General features: G+C 32.3%; 2 protein-coding genes across 3 annotated transcripts; one reads left to right on the top strand and one right to left on the bottom strand.

Annotated features, from left to right (window-relative positions):
- Positions 1 to 1779: 1779 nt before the first annotated feature.
- Positions 1780 to 6682, bottom strand: LOC143049353 (baculoviral IAP repeat-containing protein 7-like). 2 transcript variants are annotated; one of them, XM_076223023.1, is made up of 6 exons: positions 6611 to 6682; positions 4611 to 4785; positions 4125 to 4303; positions 3509 to 3686; positions 2533 to 2661; positions 1780 to 2056 (listed from the first exon to the last, which is right to left on the bottom strand). In XM_076223023.1, exons 1-6 carry the CDS (start codon positions 6614 to 6616, stop codon positions 1875 to 1877), a joined length of 849 nt encoding a protein of 282 aa, XP_076079138.1. In that variant the 5' UTR covers positions 6617 to 6682; the 3' UTR covers positions 1780 to 1874. The 2 variants fall into 2 exon arrangements, with proteins under 2 accessions (XP_076079138.1, XP_076079139.1); XM_076223024.1 differs by having other exon boundaries at positions 3512 to 3686; positions 6611 to 6672.
- A 2839-nt stretch (positions 6683 to 9521) lies between these two features.
- LOC143049579 (potassium voltage-gated channel protein Shaw-like) lies at positions 9522 to 12842 on the top strand. The gene is made up of 3 exons (XM_076223181.1): positions 9522 to 9553; positions 10070 to 10397; positions 11199 to 12842. Exons 1-3 carry the CDS (start codon positions 9522 to 9524, stop codon positions 12084 to 12086), a joined length of 1248 nt encoding a protein of 415 aa, XP_076079296.1. The 3' UTR covers positions 12087 to 12842.
- Positions 12843 to 24526: the final 11684 nt, after the last annotated feature.

Raw genomic sequence — 24526 nt, 5'->3', positions numbered from 1 at the left:
TGATCTTCAATATTTCGAAAACATGTGAAATAAAATTGCAAACACGGTGGACCGTCGAGGGTCAACAAACGTAGTAGTCCATTGGAAAGACGAGGATAATGGTTTCATCATTTGTCATGCATACCCAGTTTTGAATATGATATCCAAAAAGGATGTACTTTTTTTAATCTATGAAACTAGAAAATACCAAATTGTAAATATCTCTTCATCTGGACTTGGCATCTATCACGTTTGGACGGGTCCATTTCATTAGTGAGGTGATCGATAAATCTTACGGAGTTATGACAAAAAAGGAAAACAAACTTATTGTTTAGTGTTTTTAACAAGGGTTTCGTTCCTCTAAATTATTTTCGCAAACAAATCAACAAAATAGGTCAGTTAACTTTGTCTAATTTCAGATTACAGGTAATCATTTGACACTACGTATAACCTGATAACCTGTGTAGTGATTTTGATTTTACGATAAATTTATGAATGAACGACAATTTTATGAATGAACAAGAGCACCTGACCTCTTTCTTAAAAAAACACCAATTAAACATATAAAACCGTATATTATAAAAGACAATTCAGTCAAATTTTCAATACTAAATCAACAACTGAAATGATTCCATATTTTGTTGAAACATCGTACGAACGGAAAACGGAATCGCAGGTATAAAAATGCATTTTTTTCACTCGGACGTCTATGTTTTTTGAGAGTCAAACGGTTGTCCCCCTAAATACAAAAATACATCTACAAGAACGTATGCTGAAACTTCTTAAATCCACTAACGTTTTTCAAAAGTTTCAAGCTATGTATTGCATTAGAAAACATACATAGGTGTTTAAGAATGACAGACCAGGAGCCTGTTTAACAAAATACTATGGCTTGATCTGGGCGGAGTCTCTGATCTGGATCACAAAGATGGCCATACGCGACGGCATGAAAGCAATTGCTTTAAAAATCGACACGTAATTTTCTAAGCACTAAATAAGATTTTCAATTTGTTTAAAAATATTCAATATGCTAATCAAGTTGTATTTAATGTTGTAACTAAAGAGTTAAAATATTGTATTTTTTTTCAAATTTTTGGGGAAAAAAGTGTTGTTTGAAATCTCGAAAAATGCCATTTTTTTTTTTTGTCTCAAATCAATGCTCTAAATCTAAATATCTAAATATGAAAACAAGACACAGTAAATTTGGAACCTTTCGGATTAGTTTTAAGATTATGACCGCTTTTTGAATATCACTTTACACATACTGTCTATGGTAAATCAGTTGATAATGTATACATTTTAACGATTTTCTCGTGGGCCGAACTTTGCTTTTAAACCAAATAAACGTAGAAACTGTATGATTTTTAAAAACAAATTGATGGCAAACGTTGTCTTTACCTTTAAATGAGAGGTTGGCATCATTAGTTGGAACTTCTGTTTTTCAAATTGTCGTTTAATGTAAATTTTGTTAAAAAAAAAATCGCTAAAAAACGTCACGAAAGCAAAAAAAATATTTGTTTTAACGGATTTATATTTCCATAGGGATTAGGTATTACTACCTTCAATATTTGTCCTATAAACGGAAAATTTTATCTTTAATTTTAAAAAAAGTCTTGTATCGTTTCTTTTGTTGACTAGTATATGTTGTTACTCTTCCATGTAAAAGGAATATCAACCAATCACTCACTTGTTGTTTAACCCAGCCATATTTTGTATATGCCGATCAAAAGTCAGGGATTGGTCGTGAATCATATTTCAGATATATAGTCTCTAGGTTGGTATTTAACTAAGTGTGATAGATTTTTAAATTTTATTTTTATTTTTAAATAAATAAATACTGGCTTTTCAAGCAAAATTGATATGGGTTCATAAACTGTTCCAATCTCATTGAGAATTCAAGACATAAACACTTTCACAGTGGCCTTCACAAGAGTTTTACAAACTATACAATATTTCACTGCAGGTCCACAATCTTGACACGTCACTAAATGTCCACATGGTAAGAAAGCCACTTCCGCTGAAGTTCGTTGACAAATTTTGCAGAAAAATTTATCTTTCAAATCAATGTTTTCTTTTTCTGAAATTAGATTTCAATCACAAGTCAAGAAAAAAAAATTCCAATAAAAAAAAATACATAAACAATCACAACTCAAAATGCAGAATCAAATGCTAGCAACTGCAAATATTTTAAAGATAGTTTGGTACGTCGTATTTTTTTCAATAAAACATGAGGCCCACCTCCGGGTGTAGGATCTGCGTTGAAGACCTATTAATGAACCTCGACTGTTATCTGTTTTTGATCTGTTGTTGCCTCTTTGCCATACACTGTATTCCTCATTTTCATTGTCAAACTACTAAAATTGCTGATACCAAAAATAAAATCATTATCCCTAATAAAATGTAATGCTAATGATGTTACTCCTTGTATCTCTGCTCTACATTACTTAGTTATAAAAGATTATTTTAATAATTCACTCTTAATTTCAATCGCACAAAAATAAAATCATTAATATTTTAATTGTAAGTACCAGCCATGTACAAAGATATACATACCAATCTCAATAAAAGAATCATCATATTCTTGTGTCCGACTTCCATTCGGACTATCTTCACTGTCGTTTACTAATACATGTTTCAATTGTAATATTTTTGTCAATAACTGGAGTGCTGTTACATGTGTTGCTATAAATAAATCAATTAGATTAAATATTTAAAAATCACTATTCCCAACGAAATATCTTTTCAAATTCATTCAAATAAGCTCAATTCCAAAGCTGAAATTTTAATTATTAGGAATTAAATTACTCAAGAGTACAATGATTTTGATGTGAAGGTGAATTGTTATATTATATAGAACGAGTCCTTAGAAGGCAAACACATTATATACGTAAAATGTCAATTATGGGGCGATAATTTGTGTATTGGTATATGTATTGTTACAGACTATTTATTGTAGCTAGGCAACGTTATTATTTAAAGTTTACACTTTTGATAAAAGATAGAGGAACGAAAGATACCAGAGGGACAGTCAAACTCATAAATCGAAAATAAACTGACAGCAAAATAGAAAACTAAAGAATAAGCAACACGAACCGAAAACAAAAACTAAGGGTGATCTCAGGTGCTCCGGAAGGGTAAGCAGATCCTGCTCCACATGTGGAATCCGTCGTGTTGCTTATGTAATAACAAATCCGGTAAATAGTCTGATTCGGTAGGTCACATTCATGAAAGGGAAGGAGATTGTAGTTACTACGTAGTTTTGGTCTTTTGTGGATAGTTGTCTCATTGGCAATCATACCACATCTTCTTTTTTATATTAAAACGATTTTTAATTCAAATCTGTTGGAAATTTAGCTGATGGTCCTGAGTTGATTTATAAATCTATCCAATATGGCATCACACTTCTGTTCCTGTGTGTATACAACTGGAATGCACCTATACAATTTATTTTTTCTGACATTCGTGTTATCGAATGACAAAGCAACGTAGGTTGTAAACCTGTATCGTCGTAATGTAACTGTTTACTTACAACTCGTTTCTTTGCTACATAAATCCAATGCATTTCTGACATCCAACCGATTATATCCTAAGTGAAGTACTGCCTTGGCTGCAATGATGATGTCAAGATTGGTATTTCCTGGATCTAGAGTAACTGTGTTCTCGCCACTTTCTCCGATATCTTGGCCGATGTATATTGGCAACTGAAGCTGTTAAAACATATTCGACAAGGTTTATTCAAACATTTCACCAGTTATAAAAAAAAACAGTCAATAATTGTATGCCATAATTTTTCATATCAGCTTTAGAATTAAAAGCGACTGGCACATTTCTTATAAAAAATATACAAATAGTAATTCGAATTTTTCTGTTTCAATATGTTATTCTTAATTTTTTATTTTTTTTCATTGTGTTTTGTTTCAATATCTGATTCATTAAAAGAACCAGTCAGTGTAAACTTACAGTTCCAATTTAAGATGTACCTTATTTTTAACTAGAATAGTTTGTACAAAAAATGTAGTTGCAATAAATGAAGCAAATTTCCAGTTTTCATTTAAAGCCTCAAACTGTATAAGACTTAGAGATGTACTGTGTTATCCGAATATTTATAATTGAAAAAAAAAATGACGTATTCAAATTGCACTCACCGAACGTTCGTATTGAGCTGAAACGTTGTTTTCTGATTTGGTCTGTTCCCTATCCGAAAATTTGTTGAGGAAATCACATTTAGGAAACCACCTTTTATGTTCTGTCCACGGATCGTCTGATCTGTCCCAGTTTCTTAAACCCCCTCCACAGTAAAAACACCGAACAAGATCACCTGTACCTAGAGAGAAACAGATCGATCATCGTCAATTTTAATTCGTGTCTTACCTTATTATAGATATATGGTAAATATTACTATAGTAATATGATGGCATAAACTGTGTTTAATAACCGCCGATTTCGTTGATGACTGATCTTTCATGTAATGATACAAAACACCAAACAGAAATATTATATATAATATTAAGTAGATTTGTGTTTATAAATCTTCAAACTTTTATTCAAGCTTTTGTTCTATAGTCTGACAATTTCATTCAAGCTATTGTGTTCTATAGTCAAATCTACCCTTTCTATATATGGAAACTAACCTGTATAGAAGAACCCAGCACGTGCTAGTATTTCTTTAGACTGTATAATATTACTTCTCATATCACTGAATGTAGACAAGCGACTTCTATAAGATCCGTACTGTGTATATTTGGCTCGCGTTGTTGTGATGCCCATGCTAGTTTCACTGACTGCATTGCTGTTTGCAGTTGTGCTCTAAAATTTAAGTTTTAAAAATAAATACTAAATATATTCGTCAAAGTTATGTACACCGGTATGTATCAAAATTTCCCACGTGTATTTTTTTTATTTTTAATATATATGTATAAGTGATACGCGTTAAAAGTTTTGCATTCGTTGAGTTAGAACTACTTTAGTATGACATTGGAGCAGGATCTGTTGACCGGAGCACCTGAGATAATCCCCTGTTTTTGTTGGGATTCGTGTTGCTTATTCTTAATAGTTTTATATGTTGTGTCATTTGTACTATTGTTTGTCTGTTTGTCATTTTTTTTAAGTGATGGCGTTGTCAGTTTATTTCGATTTATGAGCTAGACTGCCCGGTATCTTTCGTCCCTCTTTTATATGCAATCCTCAATTTAAATATGTTGTGCTTTAGTTTTGACAGATGTCTAATTTTAGGATACTGCCTATCGATGTTCGCTTTCGATGAGGTAGAGTTGTCAGTCACGATATTCCATTCGACAAAATATATTTTTTCTCTTTGTTTCATTGATATGAATACGAAATGTGTGTTTGAACTGAATGATCTTAAGGGAGAAGGTTCAGTAAGACCCCCTTTTGGCCCCAAAATTTAGCAGTTTTACAAAGTTGTGAAACTGTAATCTGTAAGCTATTTATTGGAAAGTAGAATGCTTCTGCTACATAAATATAGGCTGTTTTTGACAATACCATTATTGTAAATATATCGTGTACTAGCATAATAAAGTCAAGCTAAATAATACTGAAATCTTCACAATTTCGTCATTTTAGTTAAATTTAAGACGGTTTTCGACTTAAATGAAAGTGGCCGCATTCGTGTTCATTCATAATATTTAAATGCAAGTTATATTTGATGATAATACAAAGCATATATAAAGGTTGAGGATGAACACGGATGCGGCCACTTTCATTTTTGACAAAAACCATCTCACACATAACGTTTTTTTGGCATATTTGATAGATTTTTCATATTTAAGCTTGAATAGGAGCGTTTTTAATGACAAAACCAGTTAAAATCTTTCACAAAAACTAATCAAATCAATTGAAATAGACATATAATTGTTTTTAAAAGCGTCCAAAATCTTTCGTTAAATGAACCTGAAATTTGAGGCCAAAATCAGCCTTACTCCTTTTCTTTTGTGTGCATACTGCAAAATGAATTTATTCTTTTAGATTGCATGGTTTTGATTTTATTTTACCTAGGCAGACAGTAACAATTACAGTAACAGTTCAACTTGACTTAAATTTACAATTGTTTTCTTAGAAATAAGTATTGTTGCAAGGTTAGACGAGCTGATAACATATACATGTACAAATTGCCCAAAACAAATCCTTCTAACATTGTTTGTTTCACTCTAAATTGAGTTTTAAACATGGATATAAAATATTTGTTTCAATTAAAAAAAATCAACATTATTATGTTTCTTCAAGTGAATCATATGAATCTATGTTACCTGTTACCTGTTATCGTTTCTGACAGTAGGGAAGTAAAATATTTTTTTTAATTTTTATGTTAAAAACGAAAATAACCTTTTTTGTAGATGGTCAAAGCAGGAAAAAACAATTTCACGTGTCAAAAAACTCCATGTCCTACCACCCAACCCTGCAAAACACACATGAAATATAAATAGTTGACGCCTACGTAAATTCATTTCGAAGGAATTATTCACCAAACATATAATTATATTACATAAGCAGTGTAACTGTGTATTCATACTGTAAAATACATGCAACAGAATGTACTTCATCATGTTTTAAAATTCATATTAAACAATTCCACAAAATTATGGATATTCAGGTGAAACAGGAAAACACTTACGTGCATTATGAAACAAAAATTCAATTATCTTCCATTGCAACAGCCTATACAGTCTATTTATATCATTAAAAGGAATTCCGATTACGTGGATCTATAAATAAATGATATGTTTTTATATACAAACAGAAAGTGTTATTTAGATCTAATGTCATTTTTGGGAGTGTATCTCAGTTATTTTCAAATATATATCTTTAACAGCAATGTAATTTGTAATAAATGCTGTTAAAGTACATAAGGGTACATATGTATTAATTCAAAGAACGTACCCCGTTCTGTCGTCTGCTAGTATGTTAGTTTCGTTTTTGATAATTTTCCAACTGAAATAATTTTGTAAGAAATGAAGATACAGTTGTTAAATCCGGCCCCAAAAAATTGCAGCTTCTGATTTTGTCGTAAATTCTTTGTTGTAAGTGTTGTTTGATATATAGACAAATGCACGAACTTGAGTCTTTGGAACTTTTCTCGAGTCGCAAATACACTTGATTCAGTGACAAACAAAAATCACAAAAAACAAGGAATGAAGCTAAATAAAAAGTTTCAAACGACTAATAACATTAAATACATTGAATGACAATCTTATAAATGTGCTGTTTATATGAAGGGGGGGGGGGGGGGGGGGGGGGTAGGAGGGGTCCTGATCCCGAAATCCTGGGCTTAAAAACACGAAATCCCGAGGTCCCGAATTTAAATAAAGTAAAATCCCGGATCCCGAAATTTGATTAAAAGAATTCCCGGATCCCGAAGGGATAAACACCGAAATCCCGAGCTTAAAAACACCCGATCCCGGAGTCCCGATAAAATTCCTATCCCCCTCTTATATGGTTTAAGATAAAGACTTTAGTCCTATATTACCACTTCTAGGGGATGGAAGTACTTTATTTGAAGAAATAAGACTTCGTCAGAACAAAGGTAATAACATAAAATGACAAAATATATATTTCTGCATGTATTTAATCCTTTCTCAAATTTGCTACAGCGAGTCAACATGGTCAATGTTGACATTGACCTTGGACGGAGGCTTGTTGACCTTTTCGAAAAAATACTCCTTGTTACATTTTTTACATAAACATCACACTCAAGTGTCACGTCTTAATATGGATTTTTTAAATATTGGACAATACAGCAGACCACACTCAACACCCGACACTTCCGAAAAATAAATTTTTTATTTGATACCTAAATTACCAAAAGATATGGACATACCCGTAGCCAGGGGGTTCGGAGGGTTCGGGCGAACCCCCCTTGAAAACAAATAAGCACTGTTAAAGTCGATGTTCTGTGGGTGCAATCAACAGTTTTTTTCTATGACGTCATATTTTGAGGAACCATGCATAAGTGACCCTTAGTGGGGGACTGATTAATAAAGATACTTGTATAAAACTAGATATCACTGGAATCAGAATGTTCTCTAGTTTATAATGAAATAAAAATAAAGTGTACTTTTAATAGTATAAAAAAGTTTTATCCAGAGAAACTGGAAAAACATTGCCTAATTTAAGCTTAAAAAACCTGAAATCAGGTCATGTGCACACCCCTGAAGACATGATACCTGCATATTTTTCATAATCAAAATTGTATGAATTTCATAGATTTTTACCTGGTCTCAGTGTTGTCTCCCCTCAAAACATGTATATTTAATCTAATTTTTTAAATTATTTTAATCATTCAACCTGCTTTAATTGAGGTTAATTAACATATTTTTACAACCAAATACAAAAAACATGATCATTTTTCACCAATTATGTTGATAAAAAGGGACTTCCCTCCATGTCTATTTTTAGTCGGGGAATAACCCCTAGTTTTTTATACGAAACTGTTTATAGCACCCTGTTCAAATTGTGACTGTTAAAGTCGAGTTTGTGAGTCAAACGAACCTCCCCTTGGGAATTCCTGGCTACGGGCCTGATGGAGCTGTGACTTTGTGATGAAGAACAACAATAAAAATGTTGCTCCTTTGCTTTTTTGTTTGCGTTTTTTTTTTTGTTGCTGTGCATGTACTGATTGTGTTTTATGGTTGGATACCCTATATCTTTTTTGCTATTGTAAAAAAAACAAGCAACAAGTACCACATGACCAAGAACGCCTGTAATATGAGATTAATTTAATCCATTGTTCATGCAGATGTTCCTTCCCTTTGTATAACTGTAAAACAGATATCGTAAAAGTTAAAAATACAGCAGAAAAGCCATGGAGCAGATCTAGATGACAACAGAGTTTATTCATAGTAAATAATTTCGAAAGCAGGGTTAAAAAATTTTGCATGGATGTACAGTCATAGGACAAATGTGAGTTCTCACTAAAAAAAAATGTGTCCTATCATTTCAACTAAATTTTTCAAAACATTATTACCAAGTACATTTATGAGCGATTTTTATAAAATAGATTCCATAAGATGCAGAAATGTATGATTTTTTGTTTGTTTAATTTTATTGTTACTATTAATGCTGCTCATAAAAAATGATCCATTATGATACATTGTAAGTTAACTCCAAACTTGTTCCATGACGACTAAACATATATATCGACCTGAAGAATTAAGGAACCCATACGTAATAGCCAAAACCACATAATGTATCAAGTTTACGTCAAGGTTAGAAATACGTTTAGAATTGTTCCTTACCATGATTTTTTTTTAAGTATGAATAAAGGAAAAAAGGGTATGCATCTACTAGGATGAAATAATCAAAAGGACGTCCATGCAGTCATAAGGATTAGTTGTGATTAGATAAAGTATAGCCATCTCAGTCTGACAATAACCTTGATCTCTTCCGTACAACAATAAATCTAGTGCTGAAGTGAACGCAGTCCGTATTGGCAGTTTGCGGTGGATTTATTCTCAGCCACGTCAAATAGAAATAAGTAAACAAAATCCGATTTTATCATTTTGACAAATACCATGACTCCTTGCAATATGTGGAAATGTGCAAAGTTCTACGCATTGAGGTATCAGTATCAGACCTATTGCAAAGATATATTTCTTTTGTATGTACCTTTTTCTTTAAGTTTAAATTCCAACACATCATTCATCCAGGTCAACCGATTTAGTAGAATCCACCTCAACAATTCATTGTATTCTAAAAAAAGTACTTGTCAATGAACATTTAGAAGCAAACAATAGTCAGAACTGTCCACATGTTCATACAACGCTCAGCACAACCACTTGCTTTATTAAACAATAATTGGCATAAGTAACGATTAACGTTATATCAATATCCCATACATACAAATTATCAATTAATAAGTCATGCTTAATATCATGGGACCTTCTTGATTGTCATCGCAGTAAAGCAATTATCTAGCAACAAATTACAAGCTTTTAAGCTATGGACAAAATGATGGATAACTGCGCGATAATAAATGTCGGTGGCATGAAATTCACCACAGAAAAAAACACGCTTAAAAGATATCCGGAAACACGATTAGGATTATTAAGCAATCAGTCCGTAGAATACATCTCAGAGGATTTTACTTCTTTGATCGCAACCCGGAACTGTTTAATATAATTTTAGACTTTTACCGGAATAATGAAGTTCACATTCCTTCGGGTACATGTGGTTCATTGGTGGAGAAAGAATTAGAGTTTTGGAAGATACCTTTTGAAGGCATAGCTGAGTGTTGCAGGTCACGGTTTTTGAATTTTGAAAATGAACTTGAAACAATTAAAAAGATTAAACATGCTTTTGACATGCACAATACAACAGAGTTGGGTGTGGTTGAAGCGAAACAATCGTGGTTTAATTGGATTTGGCTATTTTTGGAGGAACCTCTAACATCAACCCCCGCTAAGGTAAAATTTTTCAACTTAATATATTTGAATTAAAATTGAGAATAGAAAATTAGTAGACATGTCGCATTAAAATTGTGTTTAACACTTAGACTCTCTGTTTCTAAATTCAGAAATGTTATGCATAGAAATGTTTAAAAAGAAAAAACCTAAACTTCCAACTCACTCAGGAAAGGTCTTTGGCTAAATGTACTTTTATGTGTTTATCATATATCTCTTCACGTGTTTATGGCGAAAACATTACTGGCTTTGAAATGTTTGGATTTTAAGCGGTCTTGATGACGCACAAATAATACAACATCCATGTAGTGCCAATACAAATTTGGACGCTAAACCATTTTTATCTTTTCATATATTGAACTAATCTTGTAGTTTAAAAAGCTATTTTTTAAAACGCACAAAATCCTTGTTATTTGTTTTTGAGTTTTTGAAAGAAAAAGATGCCAAAAATTATGCATGTATGAAAAATGAAGAAAAAATAATTTTCCATTAATTTAATTTCACAAAACATTGACACGGAACTGACATTTGTTTCTACTTTTAAGGTTTGGTTATTTATATTATATACTTTTATAACAGTCTCTTACAAAGGTTACTATTTGAAACAGAGGAGTGAATGTGCGTAAAAGGATAAATCTGTAAATATCATATACAACCGGTCTTGTTTTCATTTAAAAAAAAATGGACAACAAATCTTATATTTACTGTAAAATAATCAAAAGTACCAAACTTCACAGTTTTTTATGATACCCCATGAGAATTAAAGAAAATTATTATAGTATATTTGTCATATTTATATTCCAGGTTTACAACATTATATATATACTGGTTGTTGTATTATCTGCCATAATGGCTTTTTTGTTCACCTGTGAAGAGATGCGAGAACAGTACATCGATATTGATACACTTATCAATGTAACTACTGCCGCTGGATTTAATGTTTATACCGATAGGAATAATCCTAAAGATGTTCTACATGCGACAACTATATTACCAATTTGCAGGTACACACTTGACAGGTGTTTCTTGGTATTCTTCACATTAGAATATTTTATTAGATTAATTGTTTGTCCAAGTAAGATCGAGTTCCTCAAAAATTGGTTGAACATAATGGATCTTATTCTAAACGTGTCGATGTGGACACGATTTTGTCTTGAATTGAACATGACACTTGTCATGAACTCATACACCGCTGCGTGGATATTTGGAATGTCATACTGTATGATATCTCTAAGACTTATTCGAATTTTTAGAATATACAAACAGTACCTTGAACTTCGAGTATTACTGTTATCACTTAAAACAAGTTTTAAAGAGCTACTACTGTCACTAGTTACATTTATTGTCATCTCTGCTCTCTTTGCTAACTTCATATATTATGCAGAGTTTCAAGAACCTTCGACCTTTCCGTCTTCATTTTCTGGTCTTTTGTGGTCTGTTGTTACTATGACAACAGTTGGATATGGTGATGTTTATCCGAAATCAACGCCCGGAAAGATTGTTGGTTGTATATGCGCAATATGTGGTCTTCTCATTTTGGCAATGCCCATAGCTATTATTGCAACAAATTTCAGTAACTACTACCAGAAAATGAAAGACATTAGTAAATTTAAGAAGAAAGTAAATAGTTCTCCTAAACAAAATAGAATAAGTGGAAATGCTGTAGGAAACAAGGCATTTAACAATTGTTAATCACTTACGACAACTGGAAACACACTACATTATTGAATGGTATTACTCTTCTAAAAAACTCTTTTTGATACATATACAAGAAACTATTTCGGTGAGTCAAAAATAGGGAGAAAAATATTCCACAAGGAGGATGTGAGATCATTATACAGTGGATTTTTTTTTTCTCGAATATCTCAGATAGATATTGAACAATCGCAAAATTGATTAATAAAATTGAGAATGGAAATGGGGAATGTGTCAAAGAGACAAAAACCCGACCAAAATAAAAAAAAACAACAGCAGAAGGTCACCAACAGGTCTTCAATGTAGCGAGAAATTCCCGCACCCGGAGGCGTCCTTCAGCTGGCTCCTAAACAAATATATACTAGTTCTTTTGATTCTGAATCAGTACTGTTTTACATCTATATAACCTACCTGGGGCATAATATATTGAGTCCCATATCATACATGTTGATATGACAACAATGTCACTATATGGCAACTTGATTCTGTCATGTAGTATGAATGGAAAGTAATTGAGGCTTCCGTTGGGAAACAGACGAACACGTTAATCCTATAACAATTATTGAATAGATGGTATTTACTTCAAATGTAACAATGTCATTTATATATGAATTCTGTAATTAACCTGTTTTGTGGTAATAATTTGAATGAAACCTAAACATCATATGTTCATCGATTTGAAATTTGATTCATTGGACAAAACTATCACACACATGATTATAATGGATACAATTATATATAGACAATATATATTTGCATCAATAACGATTTCAAAGGAGGAGGCACTTTTTAAGTTACGACACATGAAGGAATAGACATGTATATAAACTTAAGTTTTGTATAAAACATAAATAGATAGATATAGGAATATGTGGTATGAGTGCAAATGGGAAAATTCTCCATTCAAGTAACAACTTATAAAAGTAAACCATTATAGGCCTTCCACCGAACAGCAAGCTATAAAGGGCCCCAAAAATTATGATGATGTTAATAAAGGAAGCTCGCAATACACCTGTTTCGAAGTCTTCTTTTTAAGAAGCTGATATTCAAAGACACTAAACAGTTATTGTCTATTAGGTGTAATACCATCATTGATTTTCTCCTACTATTTTTTGTTAGATTTGCACATGAAAACAAAATGTGTCGAATTATCTTTGTTTCAAATAAAGAAGAACTTGGCATGAGTAAAGTTGTATCTTACCCAGCACTAAAGAAAAAAAATCACATAACATTTCATTGCATATAAGAAAATATCTATCATTGGAAGTTGACCATTCAAATGTCTCCCCTTATTTTATCTGTGTACAAGGTTTAGTAACCATGTAAGCTCAAGTTTACAGCATATTCTATAAAAATCGTAAATAAAAAAAGAATGGTGCTTTGAAATACCCAAGACATATGTTTATCACTCAAAAAATGTTATACTGCAATAAAATGTAGGATCAATTACCTGCACCTGTCAAATTCAAGGAAATATGTTTTTCGACCTGAGAAAAAGAACTTCAGGTTACTGATTGATGCAGTTGAGGACTATGCTAGAAAATGGGAAAAGCGTGAATCAGACGAACCAAAACTGGACACTTTGTCTGAATGACTCAAAACTATTCGATAATGTATTCAGAACCTCATTCAGAAACTACGATGTACTATGAACACAAGGGTGTCTAACCCATTCAAGAACCCGGAGGTTGTGGCTGCTTTATCATCTTTATATGACTAATATGTCGTTGTTCCAGCAGATAAAGCTTTATTTAATATTATCTTCGTATACAAAGACCATTATTTGCAATTTCTCACAGACGAACTTGGAATAATCAGCACAACTGGTAATCCTACATATTTGAAACATCGCTTACTTACAGAGGATAACATTTTACAAAATCACCCATTCTGGCCGACGTGTTTTTGTACTCGTATCAAGCAGAATCAATTAAGAACCTTCTAAAACAAGGAAAAGCACTATGCAAAATACTATCCTATCACTGAATTACCCACATTAAATTCAGTACTTGCATCTCATATATCTAGTGAACTTGTAATTAAGGAAACCACTAATACAAGAGGGACTGCTTCATACCTTGATCTTTTCCACAATATTGATACAGATTGACGACTTCACACTAAAGTTTTTGACACACTGGATGATTTCAACTTCCATGTCATGAATTTTCCATTTCTCAGCAGTAAAATACCCTCTGCTTCGTTGTATGGTTTTTACATATCTCAATTGATACGTTATACTCGTGCATGTTCATACTTCAGTGACTTCATATACAGGGGTGTGCTACTTATGCAGAAACTGCTCTAACAGAGTTACGAGGAGAAAAGATTAAAAATGACACTCGTAAATGTTATGGACACCATCACGATATACGTATAGACCACGATAAATGACATCCGTCGCATTGGCTTTCAGTTCAATTTGTGGACAATGTGGACGACGGGCGTTTTTCTAACCCCAATTTCGCATCATTTCACATGGTTTTGAGGAATGAAGTGAAAGAAGATATCGCACATCTAGAAATGAAAACCTTTTATGACTATGCTAGCTGGGAACTTTAATCATCTTTTCATCTTGCATAAAGCCTTTTTCTGTATGAGCCAAAAAGTAAAAAAAAAGTTGTGAAGAATGTTTTAAAGCTAAGACCAAGCAATTCCCGTGACTTAGTCACAGGAAAATTAATCATATTTAAGAATCGTTTCTTCAAGACGAGGTGGCCGAGTGGTTAGGGCAATTGACTATTAGTCTATTGGGGTCTCCCCGCGCGAGTTCAAATCCCATCCTCGTCGTTCGTATTTTTACAATCACAGTCTTTCCCGATGATAAGATCAAAATGTAAAGTAGTAAAGAAGCATTCACTTCAGATTGAGACGTTACCAGTTCCGACCTGGGTACTCGTCATGTTTCAATCCAATATCGCTCTAATCCTTATCGTTCTTATTTTTACATTCACAGACTGACCATGATTAGTTAATATAAGCTGTGGTGTTTGTTATCATTGGAAAATCGTATCATCGTAAAGAACAACTTCGTGGGCACTGTTACGGCCAAACCTGAACGATTGATCAACTTAACACGCAAACGGTCACTTAATATTATACAGATAGATATGCCAAAGGATACTCGATGATTTAGTTCAAAAAGTCAATACCACTAACCTTTTCAAAACGGTTACATTTACAAGGATATAACGCGGATTGTTTATATATATGATATGTCTGTGTCTTAATTAACCGACAACAGTTTTATCACGTCTTAAATTGTGGTTTAACGTCTGCTTATTACCGAACGTGACCTATGAACAAATATGACTGTTATATTGAGTGTGAATGTGCATTTCTAAACGATGTGTCTCGGTATTTTGTACATCTAACATTCATGTATTTATCTTTGATGTTTCTGTTATGGTTTCGGTTATATAATGTATTATGTCTTATTGTTTGTAGTCCAAATTAGTATAATTTTGCCTTTCACTACCATCATTATCATGAAAATTGTTCGGACTTGTATTGTGAAATGTATTGTATAAAGTACGAGATTGAATGTTTGGTATGTATGAACGTCACTGTTTGTGGTGTCTGTTGGAATATATTCGTTGTTGTCTTGCAGTTTGTATGTTGTGTCGACTATTATATAATTTGTTTTTGCGTTTCTCTGTCTTTAGTGTTCTTGCGTGTTTATGAAGTATTTCTGTCCCGTAGAGTTGCTATTTAAGAGGATTTTTTATTTATCATTTTCATATAAGCAGGAGGTTTGGCTAGCCATCAAAACTAGGTTCATCCCACTATTTGTTTTTAGAATAATGTCCTGTTCCAAGTCAGGAATATGGTATTTGTAGTTGATGTGCTTCCCTCGGTTTTAGTTTGTAACTCATTTTTTTTTTGTTCTCAATCGATTTATGACTTTTGAACACTGGTATACTAATATTGCCTTTCTGTATTCATATATATAACCGAGAGATGTTGTTAGTACTCGCAAAGGTCAAAAGAGGCATGACAGATAACTTTGTAGTATAGGTATTACTAGTAATATTGATTACATAGTGTGCTAGTGACCTAATACGGTATATATGGGTTCAGTAAACTCCATATGAAGATATCAAGTCGTTGGATTTTAATTATACTTTGCAATCCATCTTTATACACTGTCACTTAAATTGGGTTCAACTCAAGCAACTCCTTCCCTTTGATACTTTAAACATGCAACTACAGAAATTGCTATCAATTAAACTTGCAATTTCTTAATTAACACAAAAAAAGGAGATGTGGTTTGATTGCCAATGCCAACTCTCCACATGAGACCAAAAGGGTATTGACATTAACGACTTTAGATCATCGTACGGCCTAAAACAATGAGCAAGATCCATACAGCATTTTTAGCTATGCAAGGTCCAAAATTGACAAATGTAAAACTAATGGTTCTAATTATGTACAAAGAATGAACGAAAAGCAAACATGGAACACGCAACAAACGACAATCACTCAATTTCAGAGACCTGACTTGGGACAGGCATATACAGAATGTGGCGGGAAGGAGCAGACCTTCCCCTTACCTTGGACAGTGGTGTAACAGTACAACATAAGGACAAACTATGAAAATCGGTTGACAAAGTCTAAAATATATTTGCCTAGACTGTATATTTAAAAATTCCACGCGTATGTATGTATCCAAAATGTACTGTAGTTTAACATTGCACTTGGAAAGTCAACAATTGTAAATTCTGCCCTTTTTAAGTAAAGTTTTGTTCTCAAACTCTGCTTATTGTTAGTGTCTAGATGTCAGTCAATTTATGAGGTAGAATTAACTGTACCTGTTGTATATAGGGAAAACGGTACTATTTATTCTGCCATAGGCGACAATACTAACATTTTCTAAATTAACCAGTTTTTATAATAAAAACCTGGATAAAACAGTTATGTGTGGTGTTAGAACTTTATTACTGTATTCTAAAAATTGAAGCCAAATAGTATCATGACCAATTTCCAACGGAGCTTGTTTATGTTATCCATGCCCACCGTCATTTTGCACCAAATTTATGAAATTTTGGAAGCCTTTTCGAATAATTCTGTAGAAAATATTTCAATAGGTTTTAAAATTTATATTATAAATTAACACACTGCAGTTATTCATAGAAAATAAAAAAAATATATTGTACCCTTACATTCAATCACAGCGCTGCTAATTTGACTTCCTTCACCTGTCTTGGGTACACAAAAGGCCAACCTAATGCTGGGAAAAATAAATATTACCGTTTTCCCTATACTGTGACACAAAGCTATAAAGAATTCTTATGACACCATCAATGCAATACTGGGTTATTATGGAAACCTTGACTATAACTAATACTTGTATGTCCCCATTGTTTAGAGAACATGGATAATTTTATGTCCCCACCCCTAAATGCTGATTTACCTCTTTCTCTACTTCATTCAGATAGGCTTAACAAACAACCTGTATCCAACTATATCTTATCTTATCTAAAAAGAATAATAAACATTTCCATTTAAACAGATAAAAATGACAGATCCATTCAATTTGTATACATTTTAACCAAAATTTACAACATAAGCAAAAATTCAAGATTTGTCATACTAATCTCCAGTCCATGCTTTAGTATATGCCATATTGTGGTTCAAAATTTCAGAGCTGGTTATAAAATCCATTGTTCTGTCTTGAGATGATAAAAACAAGGATACTAGACACTTTTAAAACATTAAATCTGCAAAATACTCAGCTGTAAAGTTGCCTTTGTTGCCTGTATTAATCTATTAAAAAGCTGAATTATGTCCCTTGGGAGTATTAAATTCCAACAAAAGTCCTTTTCAAACAGTACAAAATGACAAATTATATATGCCTGATATAATAAAAGATAGAAACTACAAAATGAAGCACTATTGAAATATTTGCTGCATTCATTGCCAACTATGTGAGCAATTCTTTACACAGGAGAGTATAAATTCTATCTAAATTTAGCCTCAAGTGGGCCTCTTTTTTTCTTAGATGAGCAATTCTAACAGTGAAAATGCTTCTAGTATGACCAACTATTGCCTTACTATCTAAGCAGTAAAAACTTAACCAGACAATATGCATTTTTAATAGATTGTGTCAAGGGAAATACCCAATTGAATCATTTAGGGAATAACACAGCAAAAAGGGCCAATATTTCAGTTAAAAATATTTGTCGCGACTTGAATTCTGGGTTTTCAAATTGAATTAATCATTGCGAAAGGTGAAAACAAATACAAAAAAACAATAGTTTGGTGCAGTTTATATAATATAGTTAATATTGACACCCTAGAATAAAGTTTTATATCAGTACCCATCAATTTGACTTATTATGATGACTCAGCACTTTTCTCAACACAGTACTGTTCTCAGATAAAAAATTCTATTCTTTGTGATAAAAATCAAATGCTCTTATCAAATGCTTGAAAATAGTATAATATGACTGAAGTCTTATTGATTTTTATTTCCTTTGCTATCTTCAGTATAGGGAAAACGGTACTATTTATTCTGCCATAGGCGACAATATAACATTTTCTAAATTAACCAGTTTTTATAATAAAAACCTGGATAAAACAGTTATGTGTGGTGTTAGAACTTTATTACTGTATTCTAAAAATTGAAGCCAAATAGTATCATGACCAATTTCCAACGGAGCTTGTTTATGTTATCCATGCCCACCGTCATTTTGCACCAAATTTATGAAATTTTGGAAGCCTTTTCGAATAATTCTGTAGAAAATATTTCAATAGGTTTTAAAATTTATATTATAAATTTACACACTGCAGTTATTCATAGAAAATAAAAAAATATATATTGTACCCTTACATCCAATCTCAGCGCTGCTAATTTGACTTCCTTCACCTGTCTTGGGTACACAAAAGGCCAACCTAATGCTGGGAAAAATTAATACTACCGTTTTCCCTATAATACAATTCATTATCTAATTACTAACAATTTCTGTATTAATAGTGTTTTAATTTTTGTAAAATACACCAGATAGGATAATTTCAAACCTAATCGTAAACTACATTTTGTATTTCAAGTTTTTACAACTTACATATGACGTCACTTGTGTGGCGTCAATCAAGTCGTGTGATAGAAAATGTGTGTATCTGTCGTGCTGTTTTCATGTGCTACCATTATTTTTTTTACGTGTTTGTCAGCATTTCGGAGCCGATATGAATATCACTTATATTGTTGTTTTTTTCTTATAAATTTACTGATTGAAAAATAATGAATAATTCTAAATATTAAGGAATTTCTTATCCCAGTCAAAAATAACCTTAGCCGTATTTGGCACATTTTTTTTGGAATTTTGGGTCATCAATGCTATTTAACTTTATGCTAGTTTGGCTTTCTGACTATTTTGATTTAAGCGTCTTTGATGAGTCTTATGTTGATGAAACGCACGTCAGGCGTATTAATTCCTCAGACTTGCACTTTGATAACTATTAACTGTAGAAGTGTATTATTGTATTGTTTATTTGTGTATTTCTCTGTCTTGAATGTTCTTGCACTAATTTTCACTGTAGTACTGTCATGTAATGTTATCCTTTTAGTGTTTCATTTATCATTGCAATAAAAGCGAGAGGTTTGGTTACCCAAAATACCTGGTTCAACCCACTTTTTTTTTCTTAAAATTTCCTGTACCAAGTCAAATTAAAGGGCTGTTGTTATCTTATAGTTCGTTTCTGTCTGTGTTACATTGTGCTTTGGTCTTTGCAATTTTAAAGTGTTTCTGTTGTTTGGCTGTTTTTCTCTTATAGCTAATGTGGTTTTTTTCAGTTTTAGATTGTAAATCTTTCTGTTAATCAATTTATGATTTGACTGCTGTTTATGTATTTGTATCCTTTATTTCAAGCTCTAAAACAACAAATTAAGAACAAAGTTGATTAAAAGCAACAAATGACAACAACTGAAATAAAGTCTTTGCACATACAGAACGCTTCTGGTTTAAACATAGTTGCAGGCGTTCAACTATCCTCGTAACTTGGGATAGTTGTGGTGTTACAGCAGATCAGAACAGAACAACTATAAACATTAGTTGAAACGGACTGCAATGTGGTTTGTATTGTATATATTGTGCAACTCGATCAGTGGACCTTTCGACTAACTTGACTTTATTTTAAATATAGCTTTCGTTTGATATACTATATACAGTCCTCTATAAAGAATATAATAAAACTACATTGAATAAAGAGTTGCGGGAGGATAAGCTCTCCTGACTCACCGTATGTAAACTTATATAATATGTTAACACTGGGAATTATTATATACATAGTTTATACAAAAAATTACTAGTAAATAAAATGTGCCCTTATTCAACATCGTCGTATTTGAGAATACACGAATTAAAACAGTGAAATCATTGAATTAAAACTTCCCACAACAGATTCTGTTTAAACCAGTGCTAAAACATTGTTTTAAAGAAATATATGATTATACTACCAGTTAGCAAGAGGGGGGATATATCGGAACAAATATTCGAAGAGAACATTCTTAATGACTTGAAATCATTTAAGACAATGTTATGTACTTTGACAATCTCTTTAACATCGATATATCAATATTTGTTTACATTGACACGAATATTTGAATATTGGGCTTCTTCTTTACGGTGTACTCGGAACTTTAACTTTCCATCATGGCTGATCATTGTGCACCTCGACCTAAACAAATAGTAAATCCATGGGGCTTCTACGATCCGGCTAACTGAACAGCAGCTAAATTGGAGCATGAAGTTAACGTGTTGTGCTGTTTTTACTTGGAAAGAACATCATGAAGAAAATATACGTAGACACTATGGTGCGTAGGAACAAATCTAGTGAACAACATGACAACTTGCAAAATAAGCTACAGATTGAAAAAGAATGAAGACCGGATATTAAACAGACCGGATATTAAACATGGCGGCAACTCAGTGCTACTAGCAAAATAATGACGTAAGTGTTGAATTTAATAAAGTCAATGTTAGAAACTTGGTTTATGGACATTGTATTATTTGATGAGTTTAAAGGTAACATCCCTAGTCAGCTTACTTAATCAATCAAAATATGCGAAAAGGTTAATGAAACTGATAGTTTTGTGAAATTTGTAGGACCCTCGAACCAAATTGTCGTTCAAGAGAAAAATGGAATTTATTTTTTAATCTTTATTGAAACAGACTCTTTCAAAGTTACTCGTGAATTTATCCAATCTCGATAGTTAAATTTCAAAATATAAAGTCCTCGCCGAGGCTCGGACTTTAAAATTGACAATTTAGCTATATAATATTGATCGGATAAATCCGAATATCCACTGGTATCGATGTAAGAATCAATGTATGTTCGAATCGCACAAAATAATGCCAATAGTTCCTTCATAATGGAATAGGTTCTGTATTTAATGTCAGAACAATTATCATTTTTATTCTAAACTTTATTTTGGTTGTTGACGTGTTTTTATAGTTTGTTACAAACAGTGTAAAGTATTGCAAGCGTAATTGGCATCAAATTTAATAGACACCTTCTTCATAATTTCATCGCATTTGAATATCCACATAAATGTGAACAAATAAATATGAATCTCTTGTGTTAAATTTTTGACGACTCAACAGTTATGATGTCTTACTGATTAACACTATAAAATAATGTCATATCTAAATTTGATAATAATTTTCACAATTATGAAAATTTTTATATAGAGAAGATTTAATTGGATTAACATATATTCATGCATACATAGGTATAGTGTTATTGTTAACAGTTTTAATGAACTCATGGTTAATTCATCTTGACGATCAACTCATTGGAAGGAGGATATAGGGATGGACATTGTATTGCATAGCCCTAGGCCTTTGTCATCCCCTTTTTAGGCATAAAGTAAATTCTCCTAAAAGAATAAAAGCTTACAAACATTAATTAATGAATTCATTGTTGGAAGGAGTTTGAAATAACAGAAAATCAAGATATTACACAACGACATAGTCAGGTTAATAAATCAAAAAGATTAGATTTTATTTCAACCGAAGGAATCTCGATAAAAAAATGATGATTCCGGTTTGAGAACATATCGAAAGAAATATTACTGCTAATATAGTAGATCCTTTTTATTAAAATTAAAACGATGACAAAGAGTTGCAAATCAAATCATTTACAAAAATAATATCACACCACCAATGACACACAAATGACAATAACTATGAACATAGAACATTCAAAGGTAACACACATTCATAATATATCAGTTTGTCATATATGTATTAAATTTGAAAATGTTATACTCTTTTGTTAGTTGTATTATATAAGAGAATAATATTCTAAACGAGATTATAACAAAATATAACAAGACAATTACGCATGTACTCAAAAATAATCAAACATGTGTATAATATACCAGGACTAAGTTAAATCTAATTCAAAATAGTTTTAATGGAAAGTTGTCGCATTGGCAACCATACCACATCTCCTTATTTTCATATGTGTTCTATATATACCATTAGCCACCTTCTTACTTTACTTTACAGATACTTGGTAAGTGTAATTATAAAAGTGTTATCCTTCGAAGTGTTTTTGTTGAAATATTGGATTGCCTATATTGTTTTTAAATTTGATATCTCATTTTCAACCCTTTTTTACAGAATGGTACTTACCACCTGTATCCTCTTTTCGTTGGATAAGTTCTGTTGTATACCGTAACTTACTATTACTTAATCTTATCATTATAATTTTTTTTTTATTTTTAAGCATTTTTTGAAATATCTATGAAGGCAATAGTAGTATACCGCTATTTTTCAAAATTGTTACATGGTGAGTTGCTTTATGAAATCTAATTTGAAAAAAATATATATACTTCTATAATTATATTTATATATAGATATTATTGATTATCATGAAAAATCTCCTTGCTAATGTTCAGTTGATACCTCACTGACCTCTGCATCACATAGGTATGCTCAATAACTGATACATTGTTTCCATGAAACATGTTATTGTGGCGTGGTCATTTACATTAAAGATTTGATGGTCAGTTCTTAATCAGTTTAATGATCTTTCATCTTGTTTAATGTGACACTTTATACGATACATTAGTTGCACAGTTGAACTGCAATAGTTTATCCAAATAATGTAAGACCATTGAGAGTTCAGATGTTAAATTTTATTTAGTACCTTGTTTGACCCCACAGTTAATTTTAGGTTTAGATTTTTTAAATCATCAGGGCGCTGTTATTGATTTTAATGCACAGAAAATTTCTTTTGATCCCCGACGTGTATTAATTGCCAAGTCAGATATAACTGTTCCGCCAAAGTCTGAGGTGGTAATTGCGGCAAAAATTAAAGGTGCGCAATTACCGGAAAATGTTTTAGGTTTAGCGTCAGAATCACTTAGTTTGGCTTCTCGTGGGTTATTAGCCGCAAATTCGATTGCGCATGTTAGCAATGGAACAGTTATGCATGGCTTGTGTAATATTTTAGATAAGCCTATTAAAATTAAGAAAAACTCCAATGTTGGGAAATTTGTATGCATTTCTAGAGATGATAAGTTGTACGATATCAAGTTAGAAAATACACAACAACTGGGCGGAGTTAATAACAAGAGAGACATTGATTTGCCAGATGTGTCACGTGATTTGAAAGTTGAGGAGCGTGGTCAGCTGAATGATTTACTTAGGAAATACTCTGACGTATTTGTAAATAAAGAGAGCAAGTTAGGTCAATGTGATGTTATCGAACATGAAATACACATCCCCGACACGTGTAAACCGATAAGGCAAAGGCCATACAAATTTGGCGCAAAACAAAAAGAGGTATTAGAAAATGTAGTATCAGACATGTTGAAAGACGGTATTATAGAACCAAGCACTAGTCCGTGGGCAGCACCTTGTTTATTGGTCGCTAAAAAGAGTAATAATACAACAAATACAGATTATCGTTTCGTGGTTGACTATCGAAGAGTAAATGAATGCATTGAATTAAACGCACATCCTTTATTGACTACAGAAGATGCTTTAGAAAGCGTCGGCGCTAAGCAACCAACGTACTTTTCGGCGCTAGATTTAAAAAGTGGTTTTTATCAGTCCAGTATACACCCCAAGTCTAGACCTTATACTGCATGGAGATGTCATTTAGGGCTGTTTCAATTTCGTCGTTTACCCATGGGTCTCAAAAACTCACCACAAATGTTTCAGCGTCTCATGGAAACTGTTTTGCACGGGTTGACATTTAAATTTTGTCTCATATATCTTGACGATATAATAGTATTCTCAAAAACTTTTGAAGATCATGTTCAGCATTTAACAGCAGTGTTTGAACGTTTGAAAAATGCAGGTTTGAAGCTGCATCCTAAAAAGTGTACATTTGCCAAGCGACAGATTAAATATTTGGGACATATAGTGAGTAGTGACGGTATTTTACCGGATCCGGATAAAATAAGTGCCATCAAAGACTATCCG

The sequence above is a fragment of the Mytilus galloprovincialis genome, chromosome 10 (genome assembly GCF_965363235.1).
Source record: "Mytilus galloprovincialis chromosome 10, xbMytGall1.hap1.1, whole genome shotgun sequence".
NCBI lineage: Eukaryota > Metazoa > Mollusca > Bivalvia > Mytilida > Mytilidae > Mytilus > Mytilus galloprovincialis.
Note: the sequence above shows the minus strand (reverse complement) of the source record. Positions and strands in the feature narration are given on the sequence as shown.

What these genes read in the sequence shown, in the direction of transcription:
- LOC143049353 (XM_076223023.1), bottom strand. An exon ending in CAGCTCAATACGAACGTTCG is followed by an intron (nt 3,687 to 4,124) that starts GTGAGTGCAATT and finishes ATGTTTTAACAG; the next exon opens with CTTCAGTTGCCAATATACAT. An exon ending in TGATTCTTTTATTGAGATTG is followed by an intron (nt 2,057 to 2,532) that starts GTATGTATATCT and finishes ATCTAATTTCAG; the next exon opens with AAAAAGAAAACATTGATTTG.
- LOC143049579 (XM_076223181.1), top strand. Translation starts at nt 9,522, where the DNA reads ATGTGGAAATGTGCAAAGTTCTACGCATTGAG. An exon ending in GCAAAGTTCTACGCATTGAG is followed by an intron (nt 9,554 to 10,069) that starts GTATCAGTATCA and finishes AATACATCTCAG; the next exon opens with AGGATTTTACTTCTTTGATC. An exon ending in TAACATCAACCCCCGCTAAG is followed by an intron (nt 10,398 to 11,198) that starts GTAAAATTTTTC and finishes TTTATATTCCAG; the next exon opens with GTTTACAACATTATATATAT.